This window comes from Bicyclus anynana, chromosome 27 (genome assembly GCF_947172395.1).
Source record: "Bicyclus anynana chromosome 27, ilBicAnyn1.1, whole genome shotgun sequence".
Classification (NCBI taxonomy): domain Eukaryota; kingdom Metazoa; phylum Arthropoda; class Insecta; order Lepidoptera; family Nymphalidae; genus Bicyclus; species Bicyclus anynana.
In genome coordinates, this window is record NC_069109.1 from 532,227 (window position 1) to 552,976 (window position 20,750).

General features: G+C 37.6%; 1 protein-coding gene across 1 annotated transcript in view; it reads right to left on the reverse strand.

Annotated features, from left to right (window-relative positions):
* LOC112048777 (igLON family member 5) overlaps window positions 1-20,750 on the reverse strand; it is a 152,989-nt gene that overhangs the window by 9,079 nt on the left and 123,160 nt on the right. The window contains exons 3-8 of the mRNA XM_052890029.1: window positions 14,397-14,499; window positions 9,371-9,460; window positions 8,575-8,702; window positions 4,467-4,661; window positions 3,262-3,403; window positions 1,504-1,601 (exon numbers count right to left, since the gene is read on the reverse strand). Of these exons, the coding sequence (XP_052745989.1) occupies window positions 1,504-1,601; window positions 3,262-3,403; window positions 4,467-4,661; window positions 8,575-8,702; window positions 9,371-9,460; window positions 14,397-14,460 (717 nt within the window). The 5' untranslated portion in view covers window positions 14,461-14,499. The remainder of the gene's footprint in view (window positions 1-1,503; window positions 1,602-3,261; window positions 3,404-4,466; window positions 4,662-8,574; window positions 8,703-9,370; window positions 9,461-14,396; window positions 14,500-20,750) is intronic.

A 20,750-nucleotide genomic window follows, 5' to 3' on the forward strand; every position in this document is an offset into this window, starting at 1 on the left:
AAAATCCCAAAAGCTGAGCACCTTTTTGAACAATATTATTTATGTGAGGTTTAAACGTTAATTTACTATCCATAGTGACTCCTAAGTCTTTTATTTCCAATAACTCTTGCAATATCGTGTTATTATTGGAGTAACTAGAAACAAGTGGTTTTTTTTTTCGAGTAAATTTAATGTGAAAACATTTGTTAGCATTAAGAGTCATGTGGTTGTTATCACACCATCTGATAATTCTGTTTAAGTCATCTTGTAGTAATTTAGCATCGTTGGATGATTTAATCGTTTTATAAATTTTCAAATCATCCGCAAACAACGAGCTAGTACAATGTTGCGTCACTGAAGAAATATCATTAATGAAGGCCAAGAACAATAGGGGCCCCAGGTGGGAACCCTGTGGCACTCCAGATAATGCCACGAACGTTTTAGACTCATAGCCATTGACTGCAACAGTTTGGGATCTCAGTTGGAGGTATGAATTGAACCATTTGACAAGGGGACCACTGATTCCATATTGCATAAGTTTGTTAAGGAGTAGTATATGGTTAACCTTATCAAACGCGGTACTAAAGTCAGTGTAAATGACGTCAACCTGTTGCCCCTTATACACAATATAGCAGAGATCCGAAGTATAGTCAGACAAATTTGATTGCACGGATAGACCAGTCCTGAAGCCGTGTTGAGAGCTCGTGAGAAAATTGTCCAAATGCCGAGATAGAATAGGGTGAACTAGACTTTCAAAAAGTTTTGAAAAGCATGAAAGTATTGAAATCGGACGGTAATTTTTAACATCCACTCTGTCTCCCTTCTTAAATACTGGTACTATTCGTGCTTTCTTCCATTCACTGGGGAAAATACCCTCATCAAGGGAACGATTGAAAATCAGTGTCAAAGGAAAAGCAATCGCCGGACCACAACGTTTAATAAATACAGGTGGGATATTATCTGGACCAGCACCTTTAAGAGGATCTAAAGATTTAATGCATTTTATGACATCCGACTCAAGCAACTTTATTTTAGCTAAATGAGGAGTATTATTGATTGGGGGAAACTCAACAAGAGTAGGTTGGCGACTATGTGGTCGCGAGTAGACAGAGGAGAAATGGTCGGCAAAAAGATTGGCTATTGAAGTGCCTGAGTTTGCCAATTCTTTTTCAAGTTTCATTGATGCAGGCAGGGAAGATTCTCCTTTCTTTTTGTGTCTAAAATATTTCCAGAAATTACAGGGATTCTTAGAAATATTAGATTCTGTTTTGTGCTTATAATCCTTAAGACATATATTATACAGTTTGTGACAACGACTACGAATGATTTGGAATTCAAAATTATCTCTAGGATTATTGTATTTCTTAAATTTTTTGCGAAGCCTATCTTTTTCCGATATAAGTATGGTACTCGGATTAAGGAGTGGAATAGTCTCATACGAGTCACCGGGTGTTTAATTCCAAATCCTCGAACCCTAGTTCGTAGCAATGTTGTAAGAAGTTTTCATCAAAAAGCCATAGCTACCTCAGCAGGAGGATCAGCCAGCACCGTACAGAGAAGCTCTGCCCGGAACCCCTCACCAGTGTGTACCCATGATCTCTCCACCGTTATCTCTGGAGGGTCTGAAAAAGAGAAAGTTCTTTTTTTTATTCTTTACAAGTTAGCCCTTGACTACAATCTCATCTGATGGTAAGTGATGATGCAGTCTAAGATGGAAGCGGGCTAACTTGTTGTAACTGTAGGAGGAGGATGTAAATCCACACCCCATTCGATTTCTACACGGCATCGTACCGGAACGCTAAATCGCTTGGCGGTACGTCTTTGCCGGTATCAGTTCAAAATATCTCAAAATTCGTTTTCTTTTTACTGTTACGAGTGTTGTACTTCTTTTCTTCTTTTTTTTAATCCGGACGTTAAAAGAGGGGTGTTATAAGTTTGACGTGTCTGTCCGTCTGTGTCACCATAGCTCCAGAACGGATAAGGCAATTCCATTTTTTTTATAGTGACTTATGTGTGAGTGTTCTTAGATATGTTTGATGAAAATCAGTTGAGCCGTTTAAAAGTTGTGGGGGTGAAAGTGGGGAAGAATAACCAAATGTCTGCAAATATACTCGAGTGGGGTCTCAAATGAAAGTGCACTGAAAGACACTTGATCGAGACTGTAATTAATAATTTCATGACATTCGGGGGTTTTACAAAATTTTCATGTTTATGTTATCGGTTCATTGGATTTATTTTTTTTCCTGCTCAACGTGAAGCTATAGCTCAGTGGTAAAGTGGCCCGATTCATCACCGAGGGGTGCAGGTTCGATCCCCGCCCCGTTGGTCTATTATCGTACCCACTCCTAATAGTCTTTTCATTGGAAGGAAACGAGAATACTAGTTGGATGTGTTTTATAGTCACCACAATGTAAGTAGTCTATAAGCAGTAAGCTTATTGTCATTGAAAGAAAGAAAGAAAAATGCGTTTATTTCGAAATTAAACCACATATAATATCTCCAGTACACCATGACATCCAGGACAATACTCTGCTATGTGCGGCATAACCCAGAGAATGGCCCCAACTCAGCATAATGCTACGTGACCATTTGGACACGTAGCGCTGATTTTCAGTTGGAACCACAGATTGGGTAACGCCACTGGTGTAATAGTAGAGGAGCCGAAGAGGGGATTTTTGCAGTTACTCGAGCGCGGCAGATAAACATAAGGGACTATACCTTACACTTTGTCGAGTACCTCCACCGAGTATGAGCTCTTAATATTGGTGGGTATGTTTAGGGCAACCACAAAAAAAACTAACTTCATAAATACTCAACCAGCACGTCAGATTAAGATAAGGTAGGTGAGTTAATAGCTAAAAACTGCACATTTCGAAAATCTGACGATTTGAGCGTAACGTAATGGAATGGGAGGGTTTCAAAGTTACAAAATTAAACCCTTATATTTCAGTGCTCGAGGTACGAGTGCGATTAATTTTTTACATATTTTTAAGGAAATAATCTCCTAATTAATCGCTAAAATTTTCTTACAATTTCAGTAAAAAAAAGTAATAAACATTGTTTTTAAAGTCTGTAGTTTTTTTTCCACCGCTAAAAGCGGAAAAAGTAAATAATTATTTATTCTTCCTATAATTTAATCTACCAAATGTAATCGGTCTCAATGACGCTCGAGTAACTGCAAATTTAGCATCCCGGGCTCCCCTACTATAAGGCGCTGTCAATTTTAGTTCAGGCTTTAGCCGCAGGACTTCTCTCATGAAAAGGACTCTACTAACTACTTACACAAGACCTGCAGCTGGAACTCGCTCACGATGGGCGGCCCCACGCCGTTGTCGACGGTGCAGGCGTACTTGCCGCTGTGCTGGCGCTCCAGGCGCGACAGCTGCAGTTGTGGACCCTCGGCCAGTCGGACGGAAGAGTCGTTCTGGTGACAGAAACACAGACATTAACTGTCTGCCACATTTTGCGGACTACGGCATACCTACATTGTTGAGTTGTTTGTTACATGGACACCCATTGCTGGACTCTGATACTCGTAGGCCTTTTAAAGAGACTTAAAAGACTTGTTAGCATATTATGGTTTAAAATATGCACGGCACTAAGGGACTGTCCAATTGTGGACAGAGGTGATTGGGAGATTGAGATGATAGTCATGATATACTGCTATTGTTTGATCTGCAGCCATTTTGCCAGTGCTAGCAAACAGATGAACAGCCCTTTCCTCAAGGAACTTTATCAACCACGAGCTTGTGCTTGATAAAGCGATAATCACAAGGTTCCTTGAGGACGCTTCGAAATCTAAGAAAAATGTATGGGAATTACACATGCAATCTATCATTTGATCACCTGACCTGTCGATGACGAGTGCCACTCCCATCATCATCATTATCATTATCAGCCGATGGATGTCCACCGCTGAACATAGGGCTCTTGCATGAACCTCCAAGCACAACTGTCTCGAGTATCCAGTATCCAGCGGCTCCCTGCAACCCGCTTGATGTCTTCGGTCCACCTAGTGGAGGGTCGACCAATACTGCGCTTTCCGGTGCGGGGTCGCCATTCCAGCACCTTGGGAACCCAACGTCCATCGGTTCTTAGAACTATGTGGCCTGCCCACTGCCATTTCAGCTTCGGGACTCGCTGAGCTATGTCAGTGACTTTGGTTTGTCTGCGGATCTCTTCATTTCTGATTCGATGACACAGAGAAACTCCAAGCATAGCTCGGTCACCCGCTGAGTAACTTTGAGCCTTCTAATAAGGCCCATAGTTAGCGACCAAGTCTCGGATCCGTAGGTCACTGGCAACACGCACTGTTCGAAGACTTTCGTCTTCAGGCACTGAGGAATTTCGGACGAAAAGATGTTGTGGAGCTTCTCGATCGCTGCCCAAATGAGCTGAATTCTGAAAATTCGAATCACCTCTTTCTCGAAATCTCCAGCACATTACCATCGTTACACCAGGTCTCAAGCAAGGCCTCATCAACTCACCAGCTTATGCCAGACCACGCTAGGCACAGGGTTCCCCGAGGCCCGACACTCCAGGACAGCAGCTCCCCCGCGCCGCGCAGCTGCATGCCGGGACTCTGGCGAGGCTCTCACACTTGGCGGGACCAGGACCTCCACGGTGTGCACCTGGTCTTTGGACACGCGGTCTGATATCTGGCAAACGTAGTCTCCCGCATCCTGGAAACAACGAAAAAAGCCATTTTAAAATTTATAAGAAATAGTTTATACTCCGGACAAGAATGACGCCTGGGAAGAGTCTTTTAACCTTCCCAGTTAGTATGTAAGTTTTAATACCTATTTGTATTATTAATTATTATTATTTTATATCAATATGTAATGTATACTGGGTGCTTTTACCTTTTATTATTATAAATCATCATCATTCTAACCCATATTCGGCTAGAGAAGCACGAGTCTCCTCTCTGAATGAGAGGGGTTAGGCCAATAGTCCACCACGCTGGCCCAATGCGGATTGGCAGACTTCACACACAGAGAATTTATTAAATTTCTCAGGTATTCAGGTTTCCTCACGATGTTTTTCCTTCACCGTTTGAGACACCTGAAATTTAATGTCTTAAAAAATGCACACAACTGAAAAGTTGGAGGTGCATGCCCCGGACTGGATTCGATCCTACGGCCTCCGGAATCAGAGGTCACGGTTCTCATTTTGTTTTTCAGTTTTGAACTGGAACTTTTTTTTAAATATGATTTTGTAGTTAATGCAAATTATTGAGTACTTCGGACACATTGCTAGATGAGACGGAGATCTCGAAAAACTGTAATGGTCACGCCAAGTGGAAGGAAATAGGCCACCGATGCGTTGATTTGACTAGATCCGCACCTCACTTGTCTCCACTTACAATAATAATTGCTCTCTGGGCAATCGAAGACTGGATAACATGACGACTGGAGACTAATAAATTTAAAGAAAAAATAAATTAAAAGAAACACGAGTAATATTCATTAAATTAAAACAGTTTATTTTTGTTGGCTAAATCCTAAATCTAATTTAAGATTTCACTTATAAATATGACTCCTTAAAACACCGTTAATATTGTAAAAATGCTAAACATAGCTCCTGGAAAAAAATCATAATTGGCGGCAAAATATATGATAATTGCTGCATAAAGGCGGGAGTTTCGTTATCTTTTATGGCAACACTCACTGCGTTACGTCACAACTCGCTACATCTATTTATGGGCAGTTTTGACGATCGTCATTATGAATACCTGTGTCGCGTAAAACGGTGTCCTAGAGTTTGTTATAAAAGTGCATATCAAATACATAATAATTGTTATTTAACTCTTCTTGTTCGTGTATATATATGTCGCAGCTATTCAGTTTAATTAATTAGCATAATTGAAAGAAAGAAAAGTAATTTTATTTAGCCAGTAAAACTTGAAACTAAGCTAAATTACAAAAAAATGAAATGATAGACATATAAAAGAAGCGCACTAACCAAATAATGGTCCGTTTAAGCCGTTTATAAAAAGCCAGTTAAATCTACAATAACCCGTTTTAAAAATTCTTTTACTAATAAAAAGTCACGTTATTTGTGAGTGTCAGAGACTTTATAACATCACGCCCAGAGCAATAGGGGCGGAGGACCAATGAAAAGTGTGACAAAAAGGGGAAAATATTCCTTTAAAATTTATATATTTGCCTCTTGAGAGCTTGTAACTAACTACAATCTTTTTTGTAGTTATCACAGTTTTATAAATCAAAAATACATTATTTGCAATGGTTTTATTATAAAATACAACATCCGTCACAGGTGTTTAATTTTGAACCAAATTGCGCTTGACATCAATTGCTTTTAATGAATATCCTAAGAGATATCACAAAATACTGCTATAATAGCTTCATGCGCATTTATGAAGGAGTAATAATTAATGGCTCTTTGAAATGCCTATTCGTATATTGCTCGAATTTCCGCGGATGAAGTCGCGGGCATCGGTACATTTCATAGTAAACTATTATTCCTATCACGATTTCACTCTAACAATGTAATTTCTAACCATTTCCAACCCCTTTAAAACGTAACATAGCTAAACCAATTTCACAAAATAATCTCATGTCAGAATGCTACGCAATTTGTAACCGCTGCACTCAAAACACAAAATGGCCGGAATGCTAAACGTGCGGCGGGAAAAAAAAAGATAATTGTAGCGTAAAATATGATAATTGCGATATAAAACCTCACGTCTCGTTATTTTTTACGATGGCAACACTCTGGAATTGGGTTGTTGTGAGATGGCGGAATTGATACTCTGTGGTACGCTTTTTTAACTTTATCTGTGACATACTGCATCTTGTAATTTTGATGTAATGTGAAGTATTTTTTTGTTGTTTCGTGATAACGTACCTCCATGATTATTGCCGACATTGTTGTATTACTTATACCTATAAATTTAATGCTAACAACAATTACGTACTTAGATCAAATTATTAATCAATAATTACCAATAAAAAAAATCCTTTTTTTTTAAATTTTTATAAACAGTTTTTAAAATATTTAAAAACACAAGACTCCATTTTTATTGAATAATATTGAAAATTACTAATGCGATTCTTCGTGTCGTACTGACTCGAGAATGTATTCATTTTTGAATGTTGTATTTGGAGCGGCTACGACACCGTCGGGTTCCGTGCGCTCTATCTGCCTGTTATTCTTTAATCTGTGCATCATCCCATACAAATTACTTTTCATCATTTGGGGAATAATTGGGCTCTCGAGAATAAGGAATGTAGATTTATATATGTATAGATTCCAAGAGCTTCAATATAAAGGTATTATTGATCCTCATTAAAAAATGCGAAAAAGCGCGAATCCAAAACGCGAAATTAAAAACCATATCGGCTAATGGAATCGAGGGATTTGGCGGCTGAGTTGGAAAAAATAATGGCGTTATCTCAGCGGAGTCTTTAATGTCTATGGGTGGATACGGAATTTGCGTTTTTTTAATGAAAAATTTTGAATTGAGGTTTTTCTTGAACCTTTATCCATATTTTTTCGTAGCTCGCTATTTGAAGGAAAGATTTTTTTTAAATATTATAATCGGCTTGAGTACAATGCAGAAATCTAAGTTGGAATATATTTGCCTCGAACATGCGTATGTACCTCAATTAAAGGTCGAAATAGTACAGGTTTCTCTTAGAAACCTGTATATATTTTCCTAGCTCGTTCTTTCTTTAGCTTCGTCTTCTTTCTTTCTTCTTACAATGCAGAAGTCTAAGTTGTGGCACGATAGTCTACAAGTTGCCTATATGCCTGTTTTTTGTCCGGGATCTGTTTAAATTATAAATCTAAATTGGGGCACTAATTTTTCATCAACATCAGTTTTAAGAGCGTTTTTGTTTTCTCTGGGAGATGCTTACTTTTACGGCGTTTTTGTTTTCTCAGGGAAATTCTAACATTCACGACGTTTTTGCTTTCTATGGGAGATGCTAACATTTACTGCGTTTTGGTTTTCTCTGGGAGATGCTAACTTTCACGGCATTTTTGTTTTCTCTGGAAGATGTCAGCTTTCATGGCGATATTGTTTCCTCTAGGAGATGTCAGCTTTCACGGCGTGTTTGTTTTCTCTGGGAGATGTCAGCTTTCACGGCGTTTTTGTTTTCTCATTGAGATGTCAGCTTTCACGGCGTTTTTGTTTTCTCAGGGAGATGTAAGCTTTGAGGGCGTTTTTGTTTTCTCTGGGAGATGTCAGCTTTCACGGCGTTTTTGTTTTCTTAGGGAGATGCTCGTTTTCATGGCGCTTTTGTTCTCTATGGGAGATATCAGCTAGAAAGCTGGCGATATTGTTTTCTCTGGGAAATGCTAATTTTCACGGCGTTGTTGCTTTTTCTGGGAGATGTCAGGTATCATGGCGCTTTTGTTTTTTCTGGAAAATGCTACCTTTCACCGCGTTTTTGTTTTCTGTGGGAAACATCAGCTTTCACGGCGTTTTTGTTTTCTCTGGGAGATGTTAGCTTTTACAGCGTTTTCGTTTTCTGTGAGAAGTGTTACAGTTCACAGAAGCTTTTAAGTGCTAGAATAAAGGAGGAACACAGCAGCACCAGCGACCCTGGGGAAGGAGTCAGTCAGTACCTGTGGGCCCACGTCAGTGATCTGCAGGTTGTAGCCGTCCACCAGACGGAAGCGGTCGTCTCTCGTCACCATGAGGCTGGCGGCCGTGAGCACCGCCGGCCCGCGCCGCCACAGCAGCACCAGCGACCCTGGGGGAAGGAAACCAGCTCTAATTATGTACCTTGTATACTGTAAGGTTTAAGGGAACCTTGTGTATAGGCATGGTAGCCCAGTGGATATGACCTGTGCCTTCGATTCGGAGGGCGTAGGTTCGGGGATACACCTCAAACAATTCAGTACTACTTTGTGCGTTTTAAGAAATTAAATATCAAATGTCTCAAACGGTGAATAAAATACATCGTGAGGACACCTACATACTACCTACTACCACCTAGAGTTTTCGTAATTATCTACGTGTGTGTAGTTTTAATTCTATTAATATTATAAACGCGAAAGTTTGTATGGATCTTTGGATGTATGTTTGGATGTTCGTTACTCTATAACGCCGCTACTACTAAAGCGATTTAGCTGAAATTTGGAATGGAAATAGATTTCACTCTGGATTAACACATAGGCTAATTTTTTTTAAATTTGCGAAAACTGATGATTTTGATGATACGAATGTTTGTTACTCTTTCACGCCTCGACTACTGAACCGAATTAGCAGAAATTTGGTATTAAGATATATTATAGCCTGGATTAACACTTAGACTACTTTTTATCCCGGAAAAATCCATGGTTCCTGAGGGATTTGTGAAAAACTAAATTCCACGCGGACGAAAGTCTTTGTTCATAGGATGTAAGTACAATTGCTTACCCAAATTCTGAACTTGGCACGGCAGCAGAAGCGTGTCTCCCACCACGGTGCGGAAGGAGTGACCTCGGGACAGGAACCGCGGTCCGTCATCTGGAACAATACGTCACAATCATCATCAACATTGAATTATGATTTACAACCCAACGGTTTCACCCGCGTAATTGCCGTTCCAGTGAGAATCATCATCATCATCATCATCATCATCATCATCATCATCATCATCATCATCATCATCATCATTATCATCATCATCATCATCATCATCATCATCATATCAGCCGATGGAGTCCACTGCAGGACATAGGCCTTTTGTAGGCACTTCCAAACATCACGATACTGAGCCACCTGCATCCAGCGAATCCCTGCGACTCGCTTGATGTCGTCAGTCCACCTGGTGGGGGGTCGACAACACTGCGCTTACTAGTGCGGGGTCGCCATTCCAGCACTTTGGCACCCCAACGTCTATCGGCTCTTCGAACTATGTGCCCCGCCCATTGCCATAGCTGCGCAACTCGTTGAGCTATGTCGGTGATTTTGATTCTTCTGCGGATCTCCTCATTTCTGATTCGATCACGCAGAGATACTTCTAACATAGCTCGTTCCATCGCCCGCTGTGTGACTCTGAGCCTTCTCATGATGCCCATAGTTAGCGACCAAGTCTCGGAACCATAGGTCATCACTGGCAACACGCACTGTACGAAGACTTTTGTCTTCAGGCACTGAGGAATTTTGGACGAAAAGATGTCGCGAAGTTTCCCGAATGCAGTGAGAATATCGGGATAAAACATAGCTTATGACAATTAAAAATACGTATGACACTCGCAGACTGTCGAGTGAAAGCTTAGAAAAATGGAGTAACTTCGCCCGTTTTCTCAACATTTCTCTTCACTGCTCTGCTCCTATTGATCGTAGCGTGATGAAAAGTATACTATAACCTGCCCAGGAGTATGAAGAATAATTGTACCAAGTTTCGTTAAAATCCGTCGAGTAGTTTTTGATTCTATAAAGAACATACAGACAGACAGACAGACAGACAAAAATTTTACTGATTGCATTTTTGGCATCAGTATCGATCACTAATCACCCCCTGATAGTTATTTTGGAAATATATTTCATGTACAGAATTGACCTCTCTACAGATTTATTATAAGTATAGATTATTAAAACACGGCTAAAACTCATGTGATACAATGCCAGAGTATGCCCGACTAGTTTCAAATCCATACGGGGCCCTTGAACATGAGCTTGTTCTTACAACGCGGCACGATATAAACTGGACGTTGTATTCCGTAAGTTTTAGCCATTTATAATCAATTATTATAAATAACACTCACGATAGTTTAAATTCTAAAACACAAGAAAACAATTTTTTTTTATCTTTTATTGAATTAATGAGAAATACAAAAATAAAGTCACTTAAATAAAACAACAACAATTAATAAATAAAAATATGTCTTTACGTCGAACTCTGGTTTAATAAGTTCTTTAACCTTAGTTTCACACCATTTGTCCAGTTGAGTCGATATGTGTTAACTTGATGCACGGCTTGGGTGTTAGATTTATTTTCGTCACGGAATTTCTTGATTCAGTCACCGCGCTCAAAGCCCGCAATAAAAGCAATGCAATAGCTTAAATAAATCTTTACAAGATACCTAAGCATACAGACGAGGCATTTTGCAACCCTAAGTCAATATAAGTAAAAGCACAAATCAAAAACCATAAACTACATGGAATCTAATTAAGCCGCCATGTTTAAAAGCAATATAATACCGGAAGTTAGTTAACGACCGCCGTCTTCCGTTTGGGCGCTAAATCTACCACTTCCGGTACGAAGTTTGTCTATTGCTGACTGTTCTAATGTTTACTTTTATGGCTAGAGTTTTGGCGGGAAAATTGTAGAAAGTTACAGTCATATACAGTAGTTCTCGTTTTATTTCCATTGATTTGTTGCATTTTCGAGTTTTATTGCTTAAAGTAGAATGCATTTTGTTCAATATTGTCTGAAATTGATCATTATTATCGTTCTACTAGATTACTTATAATTTATTTATTTGACAATACAAGCCAAAACAATGTCGGCCATGATGGTCTATATTTCAACTGTTTCATGACGTCACGTTAACAAATTTTTACAAAACAAAGCGTTTGACAAAAATATTAGTTATTACATATACATCAAGTTACATTGTGACGTCACAAAATGGACGACAGCGTTTTTGACGTTCGGGTTATTTGCAAAAATACATGATTTGTATATTAAGTTATTATTATACTGGGGTTTCATATAAGAAATCCTTAACTTTTATTTGATATCGATATATTTCGGACCCTCATTCCTAATTATCAACTACCCTATTCTGTAATGGTACACAAGTTAGGTGGAAGTTGAGCAAGAATGAACGATTAATTCGATTTTCTCGCAGGACTCTAAAAGTTTTAATACGGTAGCCTACGCGTTATTAAAGACGACGCCTACGGCTTCACCCGCGTAGTTCCCGTTCCCGTGAGAATACGGGGATAAAATATAACGTGTGTAATATAACGTGGTACTTGTGGTAAAAGAATTTTCAAAATCGGTTCAGTAGATTCAGAGTTTACCCTCAACGTCCGTTCGCCTTGCCCGATTACGTTTTGCGTAACGCATTTACTAGCTTAGCCCAAGTCAAGTTAGCGTAAAGAACTTCAATAATATTTTTAACATAAAAATTTAAATAAAAAAATTTAAATTATTAAAAAAATTACTAAACTAATTTTTATTTAAATGAAACGGTACCAATCTGGAAAAAAGCATTTTAAAAATTGATTAATTATCGCCTGCAATGTGAAAGGTGCGCAGAATAGGTTGCGCACAAAAAACGTATCGCTATCATTCGTTCATCGAATTTTACTGCCCTTATTTTTTTCATACCGGGGAATTGAGAACCTCCTCCTTTTTTTGAAGTCGGTTAAAAATACGTTTTGTAGTAGGACTACCTATGGTCGGCAATGATAATTTTATACTATAGATAGGTTACGTTCCTACAAAATCACCTCTAAAAGTGTTCCGAATAATAGGCTACAACACTGAGCGCACATGCACAATTTTGTCTTTAATTCCAATATATATATATATATATATATATATATATATATATATATATATATATATATGTATATATAGTTTTTACACTTCCTGAACACACACAACTTGACATTGTAGACGATATTTAGGTATTATTTGTTTAAATAACGTTCGTTGTCGACCACAACTAACATTGAGTTGTGTATAAATTACCTCTTTTGAGCGCCTCATTTTTCACGCGCTAGTAACACATCTAACAGTATTTAACATCATTGACGGTAGGTGCATAGTCGAATAAACGTTCAGTCAAATGAGATATGACTTTCGTGGGGTATCCAAAAGCCAATTTCAAAATTAAATTCGCGAATCTTTTCATCCCGCAGTGTCTCACAAACTGCTTGTCATCTGTGAATGGATTTATTGTGAGAACTTTACAAAGAACTGCGAAAGAGTTCGCCAAACGCGTCCACAATGGAGCGGTGAAAACTTCATCCATTCCGACATTTTATGGGAAACTAGTGACACGCCCCCGTGTTGCTCGGAATGCTTTATATGTTTTGGGACAAGAAAATTATGAAGTCCGTGGTGTCCATGTTTTATTTCGACTCAAGATTGCTTTTACAATTATTTGCAGTAACTAAATACAATAATATTTAAATTACTCGTAATTAACCTAACCTAAAGTTATTATAAAAATAAAATGGAAGTCTTAAATGTTTTAATTGAATGACAGATTTGATGTTTCTTTTAATAGGTTGAAAGACAAAAATTTTAAATAATGAGTAGGCCAGCTGATTTAAGCCAAAAATAAACATGGCGTAGTACTTCCCCGGGCGAACTATGTCACAATGAGCTCTACTACTTTTTAAAACCAGTTACAAAGTACCAGGGTGCCATGGCTGAGGAAGCATTTTAATCACGACTCACGACAACACGTCACGGCAATATCATAACCTTAGAAAGTACCAGGTTATCATATAAGAATAAGAGTTAGAAAGAGTTCGCAAAACGCGTTTACAATGAAGCGTTGCAAAACTTCATCCATTCCGAGATTTTATGGGAAACTAGTGACACGCCCCAGTGTTGCTCGGACTGCTTTGTTTTGGGCCAAGGAAAAATGTATAAAGTTGATGTCTTTGACAATATAGAAGATTATCTATGGTTGATGTTTTTTAAAACTGACTGATGAGCCTACAACTTCTAAAAAAACCGGCTACAAAGTACCAGGATGCCATGTTTGAGGAAGCGTTTTAATTACATATCACGACTCACTACAACATTAGTCACTGCAATAGCATAGCCAGCTAGAAAGTACCAGGCTATCATAAAAGAATAAGAATTTCTCTCTCTACTTCCACCTTCCAAAAATAAAGAATGGCGGCAGTATTTCCCCGGACGAACTGTCACAATGAGCTCTACTACTGTTGCAGGCAACATTATGGTAAATAAAAGAATTGTATTAAAATCGTGCTGGCAACACTGCAGGCCCATTGTAATTTGTAATCGCTCTCTCTCTTGCCTTCAAACCACCGGCCTATGTACACATGTTAAATTTATATTTCTCATAATTAAAGTGATTTATCCATTTACATCGGAGTCAATTCATTATTCATCCTATGGTAATACAGTCCTGCTGCGCTCATGGTCCTTCGAGCCGGATTTGAACCAGCGACTTATGGATATACTATATACGTTTTCAAAACCACATTACGAAATACCATTAATAACTCAGACTGACTACATATGGGCCTGCCTCGCTGGTTGTTACTTTTCTGTCAAAGTATAATCAACGATCTAATGCGATTATAAAAACTATATAGGTACCTACAACTTAAGTTTTGTTTCCTCGAAAAATGACAGGCAATTTTGTTCATGTATTGGAGCGATACTAGTCCTTATCTAATTAGTCTGAGGCTAGTGAGGGTAAAGTCATAAAATATAGTTCTAGTACAAAGTAGATCTTACTTCTATTGTTCTGCGCCAGCACTGCCACTAGCGCAGCGGCTAGCACTACCCAGCCCGGCTCCATGGCTCAGCATCTACACGTCCTTGTCGCACGCGCCCTCATCTGTGGAAGAGAGAAAGGAACAGATCTAATTTTGTCTATAATATGTGAATAAAGTCAAATAAGAGAAAACACTGGACAATGTAATGTGATTTTTTATTAATTTATTAAACTTTTGTACTATTTTTTAATGAGGTTGAAGTACTATGCCGCGTAGAAACCTTCTAAGTAATCTCGCTTCCATCTGCATAGTCACCTAACATCTGCAGGGTTATTATGTATCTCGGTGTACCATTTAAATAATGAGACACCACATCGTTTTTTATCATATATTCGTTTATGCAATCATCTATAATCATGGTAAATGATCGTAAAACAAAAAAAAAACACAGATGATGTGAAATGACGTAATCAACCTGTTGTAAAATGACGTAGTCAACATCATTATTCGTTGAAATAATATGTTAGCTAAGATGATCATTAAGAATACGATGTAATGACTTATTATTGGAATGGTACACCGAATTACATATTAACCATGCGGTTAGATCGCTGTTTTGGTTTAATTTGTCGAGTTGTCATTGGATAAAAAATATCAGAAAAATGCCGATATTTGGATTGGAAGCATCTAAATCACTTCTTTTCGCAATCTCTCGCTAAATCAATTCGTTTTCAAACCAAAAAAAGAATCACATCACAATCGGTACGTAATTACATTAATTATACATTACATTACATTAACTATGTCAAACTTATATTATTTCAACTTCAAAGACGTTTTAACACAAAATTACTAAACCGATTTTCACGAAAATTAATTGGGATCAATCTGGAAGTATAATCTTTCAAATAAAAAAAGAATTTTCAAAATTGGTTTATAAATGACGAAATAAATTGTGAACTTCCTTCTTTTTTCAAAGAGGTACAAGGTTGGCGAGAGATAGAGATACATGGAAAAGGATGGAAGAGACCTATACCCAAAATTGACATAAACCTATAGAATTTTTTATTTATACTAATATACAATGACGAAGAATTTTTCTGACATAAAACATTTATTAACATTTAGAATTGAAATTGACATGTTTAAAATTAATATTAGATGAATAATGTTATGTAATTGAATATATGAATATATTGTTCCAACAATCTTTAACGATTTTCCGGATACGGTAAAGAATCTTCTAAAAGATTCTAATATACTCACGAACGTACATAAGCGGAAACTAAAGAATTATTTTTTGGGACAGCCTGTGTAGCGTCGCAGCACCGGTTCACTCACACTTTTATTTAACTACCCTATAATGATTATTCTTGGTATTTATCCTCTTCTGTTTGTTAATTACTTTTGTTCCTAAATATTGTATTATATAATAATAACCAGTGCACGGTACAACCAACTGTGGTTTGTGTTGCACTATGGTTAGGCTTCATTTAAATGTGTTTTTTGTTGAATAATAAATAAATAAATAAAATAAAAATTACTTTTATATTATTACAAATAAGGGCTTTATTATTATTTTTTGAAGTCAGTTAAACCAAAACAGTTATTCCTCAAAACCAATTTGTACTTGTTAACGGATGAATCATCTTCGGCTCTTCACCGTATGTTGCATGAAGTACGATGTTGTTATTGGCTTTTCTACCCTCCATGCCAAGGAAAGAGGGTGAAAAAATGCGATTATCTTTTTAACCAACACGAAAAAAGAGCCTTGTAATCATAATATCGTTCGTTATCAACCCATATTCGCACTGCTGAGCTCTAGTCTCCTCTCAGAATGAATAGTCCACCACAATGGCCCAATGCGGATTGGCAGACTTTACACACACAGAGAAATTAAGAAAATTCTCTGGTATGCAGGTTTCCTCACGATGTTTTTCCTTCACCATGCATGCCCCGGACCGGATTCGAACCCACACCCTCCGGAATCGGAGGCAGACGTCATATCCACTGGGCTATCACGGCTCCCATTTCCACTAGCGAAGAGGAAATTCATACAATTAGTATCATTTATAAGAGTCATTTCGGTTCCAGGTCATCCATTAAATCCCCCAGTATTATGAAGACGTATAGTTACGAATTGAAAATAAATTGCTTTTTTTACTCGCTGATAATCTAGCTTTTCATTGGTAGACATATTTTAAAATCAGTCCAATAGTTTCGTAACAAACAGACAAACAAATCGAATATTTGCTGTTTTTTATTTATTTTAGACGTTATTTATCGGTTTTACGTAAAAAACAGTAAAATAAATCAATTATTCATTGTAAAACGATCTTGTTAGTAAAAAAACCACCCCAAACAACTTTGACCTTTACAATCCACCCCGCTGATTGATTCCGCCGGTGCATAGAAGGGGTGTTTGACCCCTCGCGTAAGTGATTCACCCCATATTTACCCCCTTGATCATCTAGTACATGGTACGTACAAACTACTTTGATGACATTTAGTTTTAAATGACGTTGCGAGAAAGACCTTAATGGTGCAGTGGTTAGACTATGCGGCTTCGGATTTCACTTCGTATTCAAGAAACCCTACCCCTAAACCTACCCCAAATATCCTATGTTCGTCTCCTGGTTCTAATCTACCTCTCCACCAATTTTCAGCCAAATCGGTCTAACTGTTCTTGAGTTATAAACAGTGTAACTAACACGATTTTCTTTTATATAGGCATACTAGAACCGCGGGAACTATGGATTTTTCCTGGATGAAAAGTAGCCTATGTGTTAGTATAGAGTAACATCTACTTTTATTCCAAATTTCAACAAAATCGCTTCAGTAGCAGCAACAAAGGAGATCCTCCATCATCCCTTATTTTATCCCCATGGGGGTTGAATTATCAAAATCTTATTTAAGCGAACGTCTTCATCATAGTAGCTCCGATCTTTAATTTCAGTTCAATCAGTCGAAAATCTAAAAAGATTTATACAAAATTTCATCCCCTATTTTATCCCCTTAGGGGTGGAATTTATCAAAATCCTTTCTTAGAGGATGCCTACGTCATAGTAGCTTTATGCATGCAAAGTCTCATCATGATCAGTTTAAAATTGACTAAGTTTCATACAAACTTTCATCCCCTATTTTATCCCGTTGGGGGTAGAATTGATCACTATCCTTTCTTAGCGGATGCCTACGTCATAACATCTACGTCCCTGCCAAATTTCAGTCCGATTCGTCCAGTGGTTTGGGCTATACGTTGATAGATCGCTATGTCAGTCAGTCACCTTTGAGTTTTATGTATTTAGATAGATTTTCCGTAAAACTTTTATATTTTCATTTAAAACTTGCGAACGCCCGCGACTTCTTCCGCATGAAACCCTACCCTTCCCTATTTCCACCCTACACCTACCCATAAACAACCCTACCTCTACCATACCCCTACTACTAAGTATCTTATAGCCATCTCCTGGTTCCAGTTTTATTATAAGCATAGATTTCTACGGATTTCAAAGACGATACCGATAGTAGATGAGAATTCTCGAGAATGCAGAAAGATTTCCTGGGAAATGCACATTTTAGCTCATATTTAATTTGTGCAGTGGTACTGAAACAAAGAAAGTATTTTTTTTATTCTTTACAAGTTAGCCCTTGACTACAATCTCACCTGATGGTAAGTGATGATGCAATCTAAGATGGAAGCGAGCTAACTTGTTAGCTGTTAGTTAGCTTATGAAATTCCAAACACTCCTTTCGGTTTCTACACGACATCGTACCAGAACGCTAAATCGCTTGGCGGTAAGTCTTTGTCGGTAGGGTGATGGACCAATCAAGATAAACTCAATCGGTCCAGCCGGGGATCGAACCCAGGACCTCCGTCTTTTAAATCCACCGCGCATACCACTGCGCCACGGAGTCCGTCGAAAAGTGGGTTCCATTCCCAGCACTGGGAAATATTTGCTCCACCGTTTCACCCACATACTTGTGGGAATACGATGATAAAATATTACCTTTGTTACTCGCTCATAATGTAGATTTCCATTGGTGAAAGAATTTTTGAAATCGGTCCATTAGTTTCGGACTCTATTTGTAACAAACAGACAATAAAAAAAATTAATTAATAATAAATTTAGAGATCTAGAGACGTACATTTTAGCTCATATTTAATTTGCACAGTGAAAGAAAGAAAGAAAGAAAGAAAACAAAGAAAGTGTTTCTATTCCCAGCCCTGGGAAATATTTGTATGGCCAACCGTTTCACCCACATATTTCCCGTATCTGTGGGAATACGATGATAAAATATGACCTATGTTACTCGCTGACAATGTAGCGTTCCATTGGTGAAAGAATTTTTAAAATCGGTCCAGAAGTTTCGGAGTCTATTCGTAACAAACAGACAATAAAAACAATTAAATATTAATTAATAATAAATCTAGAGATCTAGAGACGCACATTTTAGCTCATATTTAACTTACACGCAACTCGGGAATAGAACCCAAGTACCAGCAAGCACACCCCTAGACAAGCGAGGCGGCAAAGTCATCACGCCAAACCTTTCAGACCTGCCGAGATATTATAATCCTATTTAGTTGCCCCTCTATTGAACGTAATGCTATTGTGTAGGGTCAGAAAAATACAATACGACGTTTTTTTTATTACACCAATATTCAATATTCATGCACTAATATCTGGGTATCCATATAAAAATTCAGCTATTATTGTTTTCTATATCAAATCGTTTTTTTTACCCATAGATAATGATTGATTTTCATGATACATTCGGGTAAATGAGGTCAATGTTAACTAATTTATACATAAAAAGCAAAGATTGACTGGATATTTGCAAAATAAATAAGATTATAAAATTTCAAAATCTATTAAAAATATTTTATCGTAATTAGATGAAAATTCATACAGTTTTAGCTTCCTTACATTAAATGTGACATTTTTTAATTATGGACTATTAACATAAACGCAGAAATAACAAAGATATTAGTAATTTTGTTTATACGCCCATACAAATCTAACGATCATTCCTACGACTACCTACGACGTCATTAGTTCGTACCATTTTGTATGGGGCGTTTTTCAGGGATCCGCGGCAGCGCCGCAAATCTGACCCTTTAAATCCCTGTAGCTCCGAAAGTAATGATCGCAGATACTCTGTTACTTTTACAAAATTGCTTTACTATTAGCATACTCTTAATTTATATACAATTTAAAAAACTGTCATCATCCCAATTATTTATAACTTTGTAGAAGATTATTCAGTTGTTTGAAAAAAGTTAAGTAATTTTTGCTATCGCTACTTGTCTGGAGCCCCGTGGCTTGTAAACTAGGAGGGGCGGTGGAAAAAAATCGATTTACTAAGTGGAGCCGTTTATTATGGAGAAAAAATGGATTTCTGAATCACTGACTTCAATTAGTGGTGAAGAATTATGTCTTGAGAAATTATGGGGTAGGTAGGTATTGATCTTATTTTCTTTTTAATTAAAACTAGCGAACGCTCGCGACTTCGTGGATTTCAGTTTTTCACAAATCCCACGGGAACCATGAATTTTTCCGGAATGAAAGCAGCCTATGTGTTAATTCACAGTAAAATTCCATTCCTCAAAAGGAGGAACAAACATACATAATATACAGTTACACACACACACTAAATTTCGCATTTATAATATTAGTGTGATATAGAGGCAGTGGCGTGCACAGGGTTTTTAACTAGGGTATGCACTATATGTACAAAATGGAAAATTCCTATCGTTATATAGGTTCGTAATGAGTTCTCAGGGTAGGCAGGACATTTTTGCATCTATGATATGCACGACACTGTATAGAGGGCATCTAGCTATGTTTTAACGATTCTCATTCGATAACTAAAAATATATTGGAATGACATTCGTTATCGATAGGTAAAAACAGGATCAATATATCAAAAGTGCTTGTAAAGTTAGCTTATTAGGGTAGTTGACTCATTACAAATTTAATATGTTTAAACAATATTAATTTCGTATCATGGAATAAGGGTCCTAAATATATCGATATTAATTAATAAAAGTTAAGGATTTCATAGAAAACTGAATTTAGAAAATTATGTATTTTTAAAACTGGTCCAAATGTCAAAAATGCTGTCGTCTATTTTCTACTAAAGCTACTGTTACACATGCTCATTTCAAGCACGAATGCATGCTACTATTGAGCAGTTGCTACTTATTAGCATGTGTATCGCAACATTGCTAATAATGAGCATGCTTATTTCGAGCTTGCTCAAGAACTAACAGTCGTGCGATTTATGAGCATGCTACTTGCTGCGCGGGTGAGAGGGGGCAAACTTTTAACGCGTCTGAACAGGTTTGCTTATTGAGTATGCTAGTCGATCA